This window comes from Henckelia pumila, chromosome 1, assembly GCF_033568475.1.
Source record: "Henckelia pumila isolate YLH828 chromosome 1, ASM3356847v2, whole genome shotgun sequence".
Lineage (NCBI taxonomy): Eukaryota > Viridiplantae > Streptophyta > Magnoliopsida > Lamiales > Gesneriaceae > Henckelia > Henckelia pumila.
Window position 1 is genome coordinate 150646686 of NC_133120.1, and position 11681 is coordinate 150658366.

Consider the following 11681-nt stretch of genomic DNA (forward strand, 5'->3'; position numbering starts at 1 on the left):
GTTCGGACAGTTGATGTCGAGCGCCCCGCGACCGACAGGTTATACGCACTACAAGAAAAAAGCTTATACACAACACTTAAAAGACAACGCTTTTTGTAAAAAGTGTTGTAGATTTTTTTTACACAACGCTTTTACTGAAAAGCGTTGTCTATATATATTTTTTATTTATAAAAGACAACGCTTTTACGAAAAAGCGTTATGTATAAATGTTTTTCTTGGGTTAAAGTCAACACTTTTATAAAGTGTTGTGTATGAGCGTCTTTTTTATTATCAACGACAACGCTTTTGATAAAGCGTGGTGGATGAGCGTGTTTTTGGAATTGTACCACAACGCTTTTATTGAATCTTTTTTTCCGTTTTTTTCATCTTTTCTTTTTTACGTTTTTTTTTTAAAAAAAACCCTTCTTTCTCTCGTTCTCTCACGATTCCCCCAAGACCCAACCCTAGCCGCCCATTTCTTATCTTTTCGCTGCCAGGCGCATCGGAAATCTGTGATTGGAGCTTGAATTCGGATAGAGCTCATCCTAATCTTTGTTTTGATGCTAATCTAGCAAAAAATTGTGACCTGAAGCTTCGAAGTTGTCGCCCCTGTTCGACCATACTTGTGTGGGTTGCTGTTCTTCGTTCTTTAAGTGTGATTGCTTCGATTTTTGTGGCAAATATAGAGTGAGTATCATTTTTGTATTTGAAAATCAGTTGATCTAGTTCTCCCACAAGAAGGCCAAGAAGCCTACACAAATTCAATTCCCTTTCTTTGGTTATAAAGTTATGTATTGTTTGAATGTGTATATATCTGTGGGGCTGCTTCGTCTTCTTCACCTTCCACGAATCATATGCTTTCAGATCCGCAGTTGTCTGGGTTGTTAAACCCTTTGCTTGTTATGCTTCAGTGTTGAAAGGATCGAAATTCTTGAATCTTGCGCATCAGTTACTGGAGGAGCTTTGTGATGTGGGTAGAGGGATTTTGCCGATAAAATCGCAGTTGATTCATCGGTTACGACTTTTATTGATCGATAGGGTAATTTTTTGAAATTTATTGGATGAATGTATTTGTTGTATTTTGCAGTTGTTAACTTCTTTAATCAAGTAAATATCATGTATGGCGCACTCACAGAGTTCTGCACATCGTTAACGTATCGAAAGTTGTTGGGGCTTGTCTAGAATAAGGCTAATATGCTATGTTGATGATGCTCTATGTCTCCCTAACTTTTCTCTGTTAATAAATACATGCTGGGCATTGGGAATCTTACAATTGAAAGCCTTTTTGTAATATATTTGGAGAACATACAAAATTAAGTTTCCCACGAGAAAGTAATTTATTCAATTAGTTCTTTTAACGTTTTATTCACATTAATATTTGAGTGATTTAGTTGACAATTTTTGCACGCATGTTTTTTTTCTCTACCTGATGCTTTTTTTTCTTCGCCAAGCCTCACTCACTTGTTATTTATTGTTTGTTGTGGGATACAGCTGGACAAGAATATTTCAGAACCATAACTAGTACCTATCACCGTGGGTCACATGGCATTATAGTAAGTTTATTTCAATTTGCCTAATCTCTTGAAGGCGATAATTGAGTGCTTCTAAATCTGTCTTAGATCTGCTTGGAATTTTCTGGCAGATAGTATATGATGTTACTGACCAAGAAAGCTTCAACAATGTGAAGCAATAGTTGAATTGATCTTTATTCTAATGATAATGTAAACAAGCTTTTAGTAGGAAACAAGTGTCCTCGTTGATAACAGAGCCGTGCCAACGGAAACAACCAAGGTATGGATTTTATCATCACACATGCGTGTAAGTGTCTTCAGTAAGATAACATACTTTTTTTTGCCATGTTTTAAAAAGCCATTTGCTGATGAAATGGGCATCCCATTCATGGAGACGAGTGCAAAAAATGCGACAAATGTTAAACACTCTTTCATGGCAATGACAGCTGACATTAAAAACAGGTCTGCTTTTCATTTATAAATTTAGAACACTATGACTTTTTTTCTTGTAGTGTTGAAAAAATATGGAGAACAAAAAGGGCTTGTTTGGTTTGATTTTCGAGTTAGGGAAATAAACTATATGGTTTTCTTTTGTCTTGGGAAAATTGAATTGTTAAGAAATACTATAGATAATTTTATTGTGATATGGTGATGTTTGTGTCTTTTTGTAAGACGTGTGAGAACTTGAGGGAGGCGAGCTTTAGAACAATGTAGATAAACCCTTGTAATCACCAGCTGTTGTCACCCAGTTTCAGCTTCTTTATTATCTTGTATAATTATTTTACGCTGAAATTTCTTTTGATAATCTTATTCATGGCACATATTGATAGTTATGTTGAGCACTTTCTTGACCGCATTAGCAATGGTGTCCTGGCTGAGGACAGAAGGAATGCCATGGCTGAACTTCAATAAGTTGTATCTTGTGCCTTGGCTTGCTCAGTTGAATGATAATTCAAAGTTTTCCATGCTGAGAAATGCTTCCTGGACAGTGGACATTGTCTAATTTCTGTCGTGGGAAGCCACCCACACCACACCCTTTGAGCAGGTATGAGGAAAATTCATTACGAATGTCTTATCTTTTCAATTGGTTTGGCCTCAAGCTACTGGAAAAATGCTAAGGTTGATTATGTGATGTTCTTAATTTGTTTTAGTGGGTAATTAGTTTTGAGTAGTGACAAATGGTTTTTTTTTTTGGAAACTTGATCAGGTGAAGCCTGCCTTGACCGTTCTAAGACAACTTATTCACTTGAACGATGAGAAGGTCTTGACTGATGCTTGATGGGCTCTTTCTTATCTTTTTGATGGAACAAACGATAAAATTCAAGCTGTGCTTGAGGGAGGTGTCTGTCCCTGACTTGTGGAGCTTTAACTGTATGTTACAATTTTCATTACAGGAATTTTAATATTTACATTTCTTCCTTCCCTTTCCTGTCTTCTTGTCATGTTTCCCTCTATAGAATCCATTCAGATTTCCTCCCTATTAATGCTAAAGGAAGGTTAAAATTTGTGCATCTTTTGCTGCTGATGAAATTTTGTTTAAATGAACGTTCGTGAAGAAATGGTTTTGTATTTGTGTAGATACCACTACAATGTCGCAGACTCAAGGCTCCGTAAACATGTATAAAAAGGGAACAAAAATGGCTTACATATTAGCTGTGTGGCGTCAGCTCTAAACCTCTGGGCCTTGATCATGGATGCTGGGATAGATTTCAGTTCGCAAGTGTATGAGCTTTCTGCTGTCTTTCTTCTCAAGTTTGTTTATTAAACTAATGTTTCTTGTTATGACTTCTTGTGTCACTTCCTAGCTTGGTCTTGTTTCCTATCCCAACAATAATGTTTCCTGGTTCTTATAAGGATTGGATCATGGAGCATCAGTATTTGGGAAGAAGCTATTTCTGCATTCCTTAATTAAATGGATCACAACTTGATAATTCCAATCGCTTAGTGATAATTTCGTAATTCGTAGTTCATTTGATAATTCCAATCGCTTAGTGATAGTTTCGTCATTCGTAGTTCATGTTCTTTTATTGATAAATATGTGTTTGCCTTTACTTTTCATTTTAATCTATTCATATATGTTTTATGTTTGTTTTTATTTTTAATAATTTATAGTATGGAGATACAAATTAAAGGAAAAGAGATTGTTGCGGCTTTTATGAAAGTTTGGGATGCTAACATGTGCTGAAGGAAGGAATAAAAGTTTTTCGAGATTAATGCGTAGTTTTTTCCCAGTGTTCATTAATTTAGAATTCGATTATTTTTATATTTGAATGATTTATAATATTGGAAGACTATATATTAAATTTTATTTTATAAATTTTTGAATTTTGAGTGATTTATAATATTGAAAATTTGTGAATTAATTTTTTTTTTGTTTTTTATTTGAACAAAGACAACGCTTTTTTAAGCGTTGTATTTGACAGAAAAGACAACATTTTTTTAAGTGTTGTCATTTTCAGATACAACGACGCTTAAAAATCGTTGTCTTGTCCAAAAACAACAACGCTTTTTATAAAAAACAACGCTTAAAAAGCGTTGTATTTTTTAGATACGACAACATTTTTTAAGCGTTGTCTTTTCTAGAAACGACAACGCTTTTTCCGCGTTGTCTTTGAGCGTGGTCTTTTACAACACTGGCTACGACAACGCTTTTTCGGGAACATTAACAATGCGGAAAAAGCATTGTATTTAGCCATTTTTCTTGTAGTGACGGCACTGACATCTATAGGATACGGTCCACGTCCAGTAGGAATGAGCAGTGTACGCAGGGTTTGATTCCCGGGTTATGCCACTCATGTCCTCGGCGCCATTCTGAGCAGTTGTATACAGTTATCCCAGATATGGATACACTGTCATTTGCATGCATCATGTTTGTATGCTTACCCGTATTTACGTATTGGGCTTAGAGCTCACGTCCAGTATTTTCTATGTATCTAGACAGCCCATTTGACTGGGCAGGTGTAGGTGCAGGGTTGAGCACCAGGAGCTTGGAGTGGCCAGTGGCCAGTGACCAGTGAAGACAACAGGATTAGCTGTAGGTTTTATTTAAGTTTATTCCATTGGGTTGTATAATTGAATTTGTTTAACCGATTGTATTCTGCTAGTCTGCTTTTATTTAAGTCTTTCGCAGCTATTTATTTTAATGCATGCTTAATTATGCTCTAAACTCTAATTAGGTAGTGGATCCGGGTTGGGTCGCTACACCTAGTACCTGTCATAACACAAACATTAGCTTCATCAAACACCTCACATGAATTTTTATCAAATTTAAGAAAAAGTTTATCATCACGTAATTGTCTAATTCTAATTAACTTCGAATTTACTCCTTTGACATAAAGCACATTATGAAGCTCTGGAAGTCTTTTAACATTTAGCCTTCCTTTGCCAACAATTCTTCTTTTTACACCTCCCCCATAGGTCACACATCCACTATTTTGTTCCACATAATCAGTGAGGAACTCCTTTGATCCAGTCATGTGATGTGAAAGACCACTATCAAAGTACCATAGCCCTGCATTGTTAGTCTTAAATGAATTATAAATGATATAATAGTTAGGTTTCACCTTTGGTACCCACACCATTTTACCGGAAGACTTTTTCTTGGCGGTGTTGTGACTGGTTTTGCACAAAATGGGAGGGAACACCGACTTGGCAGTCCACTTCATGTCGTCATTTTTCAACTTGAAGCATTAGGTCCTGATATGTCCAGGTTTGTGGCATTATTGACAGAAAAATTTACGTTTCTTACCTTCTTGTTTCCGGGTGCAAGCTTGTTTTGGTGAAATTTTGACAGTAGGAATAGCTTTAGTGGTTGAGTCACTCCCAATTTCTTTCATAAATACAGTAGGTTTAGGTGAACTCCAATTTGCTCAAGCCAATTCATCCTTCAGTCTATGAAAATCGATATCTCTCTTGGTCATGTTCACTTTAAGTTTGGCTAGAGATCTCTTCAAATCAATATTCTCCTTTGCACGTGCAAGATTCACTTTGTTCTTTTTTAACCAACCAGCATAAAGTTCCTCGTACATGTTTTGGAAATTTTCCAATGTAATCTCTTCTCCATCCACTGTCATAGGACGAGTCCAACCATTGATAATAATCTGTCAATCTCTTTCTTCGATGGATTTGATATAGATTTGGATCTTCAACTTACATAGTGCATAATTCGTTCCATCCAAGATTGGAGGCTTTAAGGCTTTGTTTTGTAGAGGCACTTCCATAATGTTTCTATCGAAAAGAAAAACCAGAATCGACTCTTAATGTCGTCAAGAAAAGGCTCGGATACCAGATGAAAGATATCGACATGACATAACACACAAACTAATGATAATTAAAACGCTGGTGTTGTGTTATGGTGTTGGAAACACCATACACAACATCAATTAACACTTAATAAGTTCGAATTAAAATGTTTAAGAACAATTAATTACACAGCGGAAATAAATATTACAATAATAAACAATTAACAAAAGGATTATTATGCACAAGTGCAAGAACTTGTGCGATGCCTTATGGCAAAACGATTACTAGTACAATGTAATATTCAATTATAATATCAATACTAGTAATTGAAAAAATTGTTTTTCTAGTCCTGTATGTTTGTCACTTTGCGATTTTGGTCCTCTATATTTTTAGATTTCAGTTTTAGTCCGCTATCTTTATTTTTTTTGGCAATTTTAGTCGTTTTCTGATGTGGCGCTGATGTGGCACAAATACAGTGCTGATGTGGAGCTGACGTGTATAGTGCCACGTAATCATTTTCGAATAAAAAGGACTGAAACTACAAAAAATCGAAACATGCAAGACTGAAATTGAAATATGAAAACATAGAGGACCGAAATCGCAAAATGACAAACATAAAGGACCAAAATTGCAGTTTTCCCCTAGTAATTCTTGCGAAATGTCATATTTATGTTCTCAACATGTTTAGAAATTCAAACTACACTCTAAAAACAATACTAGATTTAAAAGAAAAAAAAGTGTAAAACAAAAATCAAATATCTAAACAAGTTGAGATATTTAAACCACACTCTAAAAACTATAATACGAGTATAGAAAAATGAAAGGGTGTAAAAACAGAAACAAAGCCGCAGGGAGACAGGTCAGAAAGATCTTCAATAGGTAGTGAGTGACCACGGTGTTGTACTCTTCCAGTGTTGTGCGACACCACATGCAACATCAGAAATCGGCGAGAATTCTTCAACCCGAACTTGAGATCTTTGATTACTTGGTTTCTGAATTCTTCTTAGTTTCAGTGTAAATGCTCTCTCGTTCTCCGTTGTTGTATGCAGCAATCTCCTCTTTATAAATAGATAGACTTTGTTCCTTTTGATAGAGAATTTTATCTTCAATAATGTAACACTTTTTTTAAATAAAATATATGAATAATCGACTCACATAATTATATCACTTAATAAAAAAGATAGTAATCTTTATAATTAAAGATAAAAAAAGTCAAAAAAAAGGCAAAACACAAAATTACCATTTGATTAGAGAAGAAAATAATCGAATAGAATCTATGTCTTGCAAAGTAAGTCATATTTTCCTTTCAATAAGTAAGAAATATCGAACTCGTGAATTTTAACCCAACAAACACCTACTCCACCAAAAATTCAATCCCCTTTTCGCTATAAAAGACCATGGGCAATAAATGTTCTTCGGACCAAATTACAGACAAGTCGAGTCAATCATGAAGATATATTTGTTTTATTTGTTAATTTACAAATACAGTATAGTTGTACGATCCAAAAAAAAAGGACTATTTATTTAAAATTGGGAAAACTGTAATTTTGGACTTTTATATTTGTCAATTTGCGATTTTGATCCTCTATGTTTTTATATTTCAGTTTTAGTCCTGCAAGTTTCGATTTTTTGCGATTTCAGTCCTTTTTATTCGAAAATGCTTACGTGACACTATACACGTCAGCTCAACATCAGCACTGCATTGGTGTCACATCAGCGTCACATCAGAAAAAGGACTAAAATTGCCAAAAAAATAAAGATAACGGACTAAAACTGAAATCTGAAAATATAGAGGACCAAAATCGCAAAGTGACAAATATACAGGATTAAGAAAGCAATTTTCCCTTTAAAATTTGTTTCGAAATTATGTCACAGTAAAAAATTTTAGTTGGGCGATCAATTATTTCCGTAAGTGATGATGCATATTCTTTATTAAATTAATGGTGGATTATTCTTTAACAGTTTCAAAATGCAATAATCTTCAAACATTATTGACTTTGCATCCAGCAATGTCGAGCTAAGAGAGATTTTAAAATAACCATTATGAAATGTCAAATATGATCTGTAAAACAATTATCAATTAAAATTAATTATGTATATATTAATATACACGTATGTTAATGTATTTTTATTTTTTTTTTGTGAATTAAGACAAAAGAATTACATTAACTCCGACAAAGTAATTCATATATAAAATAGGCCTTTCACAATCGGAGCAAGTACCCTAGCCAACATCTTCTATAACATTATAAGAAAATTTGTCTCAGTTAGATAGTCGTTCTTCGACAAGTACTTGCTACCTCGGCTGAAAGATATTTAAAATAATAGTAAAAAATATTTATATTTTACATCTCCGACCATGCAAGATTATAAACCTGAGTTGCTAGCTATAAGATTGCAGAGTAATTAACCTGATCTTATAAACTAATTCAAACACTTGTAACTGACCAAAATTACAGTAATTGCTTCTCGATCTACAAAGCCGGGAATCTAGATGTGGTGTACATATACAGCACGTACTTTGTCCCAGATATCATTCATACTGTCATAAGTGACAAATGAACTAATGAACCTCCTCCGATCCGTAACAACTTTTATATATATATATATATATATATTAATTAATTATCTACGAAAATGAGTAGATAATTTTAGTATGAAAGTCCACACCTCTTATAAATTAACCATGGCCAATTCAAATAAACAACCCCTCAAGACCCATGTGGGTCTGGCATAGAACAAGTTAATGAAAAAAAATAATAAGTTGTTTACCTTAATAATAATGAATAAAATACAAATACCATTACACACACACACACACCCTTTGGACAATGCCAACATATATACTCTCACACACTTACCCTATACACTCAATATAAATATATATATAATCTGTGATCTCCCCAACTCGATATCATACTAGCTAAGAATTAAGATGATGTCTCCCCTTGTAATTTTCAGCTCGTTCTTCATTTTGTTTTTCCCTTCACAAAACGATGCTCAAGCCCCACCCTCTCCGGGATACTACCCCACGTCCAATATTCGATCAATGGAGTTCGATAAACTATACACTAATCGTTGGGGCCCTCAGCATCAAACTCTAGACCAAGGAAAACTCACTATTTGGCTTGATAAAACTTCAGGTACGTATATTCTTTACGAATTAATGAGCTAGCATTATTCTTATTTGAATCATTGAAAAGTATATATCCAGAACTAATATCGTCGTAAAGGAACTTTTCGTATGCGCGTATGCATGTAAAAGTTCTTTTTACCAATACACTGAGCATATCCAGTACTCGAATACTAAAGCTAGAAGAAACCGTGCTATCAAGCCAAGAGACTTTCGACGTTATGGTTAATTTCAAGGGCTTTGTTTTGTACTCGAGCAGCAATTGCTTTAGTTTCATTTTTATGATTTTAAAACCTTCAAAACATGTCGACGTTTGGCTGCAGGGAGCGGATTTAAATCGCGGAATTCTTATTCATCGGGCTATTTTGGGTCAGCCATCAAGCTACAACCTGGCTATACTGCAGGAGTGATTACATCTTTCTACGTAAGAGATTTCAATTAAAACCACACAATGAATCTTAATATTTTTTTTTCCACATAGTAACAATTTATATACTCAATATATATTACAGTAGTATTACCTAACAATGATCTAATGTCTGATGATTTATCACATCGATAATATAATTAATTACGTCATGTGTAGAGATATGAACCATTAGATATATACATGATTCGAGTATTACCTTTAGTGTAAGATCTTATTAATTCTATACTAGAAGTTCGGTTTAAATTGATTTATTTAGTAATTATTTTGAAAAATGGCAGCTTTCGAATAATGAAGATCTTCCAGGAGACCACGATGAAATCGATATCGAATTTCTTGGCACGACGGAGGACAAGCCGTATGTGTTGCAGACCAATGTTTACATGAAAGGGAGTGGGGATGGGGAAAATATTGTAGGGAGAGAAATGAGATTTCACCTCTGGTTCGACCCAACCAAGGATTTTCACGACTACGGCATTCTATGGAATCCAGATGAGATCATGTGAGTTGGAATTTATAATACAAATTATCATATTTTAATTTAAATTTTGAGTCATGTCAACCCTTTTTTAATATTAATAATTAAAAATGCCAAATGAGTTTGTTGTCGAGTCAGTTTTTAGTTGATACATTATCAATTTTTGAATATGATTTTGTAAAATTAATTTATACTTAAAATAACTACCACTTGATGAAATTTTTAAACCCGTAGAAATTGGTCGTGAAAGTATATGAACACATGATACGACATGGTTATAATAATTTTTAACTCAATATGTAATTCTCTCTTCAATTTTGTGTTTTGTTTTTTAAAAACTTTGCTAAGCGAGTTCTCATACTAACTTGATAATTCAAATTCTAGACCATATATATATATATATAGAATTCAACATATATAGAATACCGAAATTGATGCGGTATAGCGCAATTTAATTATTCAGTCCATTGGGATTGATTAATTTTCTATTTAATTAGTTTATTAATTATTAGGTAAAAACATGACAAATTAATAATATTATTAATATAAAAATTTGCAGATTTTTAGTGGATGATGTTCCTATTAGAAGGTACCCTAGAAAGACCGATGCCACATTCCCATTAAGGCCAATGTATGTGTACGGATCAATATGGGATGCTTCTTCGTGGGCTACCGAAAATGGAAAGTACAAAGCAGACTACAATTTCCAACCCTTCGTTGGAAAGTACAATAATTTCAAGACGAGTGGCTGCGACCCAAACCCCGCCGCATCCTGCCGCCCTGCCACCGCCTCACCATCCGGTTCTATGGGGCTGAGCAGTAAGCAATACGCCGCTATGTCCTGGGTCCAAAACAACTACATGTTCTACGATTACTGTCAGGATCTTCAGAAAAATATTAAACTCACGCCCGAGTGTTAGAAAATTGGTGTAATATGTGTGTGACATATTTGTATACGATTTGGAGTGCTTGAGATTGGCCCACTTACCAAAAATAAATTATTAGATTACATATTTCAAAAAAAAAAAAATGGTGAAGTTAAAGCATCAAAGCCTCGAATATATAAAGAGAAGTGGTTGCATGTGTTGGATAGTATTGTCAGTTTGTTTTTTTATCTGTATAAAATATACATAACCTTGTGGGGACAGAAAATGATGATGATACATGTCGTCGGTGTTGGAATTAATTATTTGAAATTTTATGAAAAATAAATAAATATGAATTGTTTGCTACTTTAGTCCCTTTCAAATTCAATATCGATTTACAACATACTAATTATTGTTTTAGTTTAATGAATGCATAGATACCCTCATAATCATATGGCACTGTTAGGTTTCGTCGATAAGGGAGAGTCTAATGGTTCCTATCAGCCTACCCTCAATTAAGGTTTGATTTAGAGTTCAAATTAATTTTATATACTAATTATTGGTTAAATGATATATATAATTTGATAAACAAATTTTTATTAATGGTTTAATAATTGACACATATCCATCTAATTCCGGCCAATTTCATGTGAAATTAAGTAAAATGTCTAATTTTTCTTTTATTACAAAAAAAATACACATTTATTTATTTTTAATTAGAAATTTTTATATTATATTTTATAAATAAAAAATGTTTTGGTTAAAGAGTCAAATATGTATATCAATTAAACTCGAATAAATCGCAAGTGCACAAGTCAAATAATAATTTAGTGTACATGAGTACGAGTATCGTCCCACAAAAATTGATGTTTGGCAAATTCACCGCAAGTATAATTCTTTAATTAATTAAAACGATAAAGAGAATAAATTAATAAACTATAAAAAGATGAAATAACAGCAAAACAATAAATTATGTTCAGAAAATAAATAAACGATTGTTAAAAACTCGGTTCACCTACCCCTTTTCTTCTCTATTAATGATTGA

The 11681-nt window shown here is 33.6% G+C and overlaps 1 protein-coding gene and 1 long non-coding RNA gene across 4 annotated transcripts; both read left to right on the top strand.

Moving 5' to 3' along the window:
* Window positions 1-1565: 1565 nt before the first annotated feature.
* LOC140875764 (uncharacterized) lies at window positions 1566-4424 on the top strand. Of its 3 annotated transcripts, XR_012148584.1 has the most exons (6): window positions 1566-1770; window positions 1849-1952; window positions 2321-2535; window positions 2698-2861; window positions 3069-3212; window positions 3603-4424. It is a non-coding gene; the product is annotated as an uncharacterized lncRNA (long non-coding RNA). The 3 variants fall into 3 exon arrangements; XR_012148583.1 differs by having other exon boundaries at window positions 3069-4424; XR_012148585.1 differs by having other exon boundaries at window positions 2375-2535; window positions 3069-4424.
* A 4246-nt stretch (window positions 4425-8670) lies between these two features.
* On the top strand, window positions 8671-10747 carry LOC140875756 (probable xyloglucan endotransglucosylase/hydrolase protein 32). Its single transcript, XM_073279542.1, has 4 exons — window positions 8671-8875; window positions 9189-9289; window positions 9574-9794; window positions 10330-10747. The coding sequence occupies exons 1-4, from the start codon at window positions 8671-8673 to the stop codon at window positions 10688-10690; spliced, it is 888 nt and encodes a 295-aa protein (XP_073135643.1). The 3' UTR covers window positions 10691-10747.
* The last annotated feature ends 934 nt before the right edge of the window (window positions 10748-11681 follow it).

Coding starts and splice junctions, on each gene's coding strand:
- LOC140875756 (XM_073279542.1), top strand. CDS start 8,671: ATGTCTCCCCTTGTAATTTTCAGCTCGTTCTTCATTTTGTTTTTCCCT. Junction 9,290..9,573: donor GAGTGATTACATCTTTCTAC/GTAAGAGATTTC, acceptor GAAAAATGGCAG/CTTTCGAATAATGAAGATCT. Junction 9,795..10,329: donor TGGAATCCAGATGAGATCAT/GTGAGTTGGAAT, acceptor AAAAATTTGCAG/ATTTTTAGTGGATGATGTTC.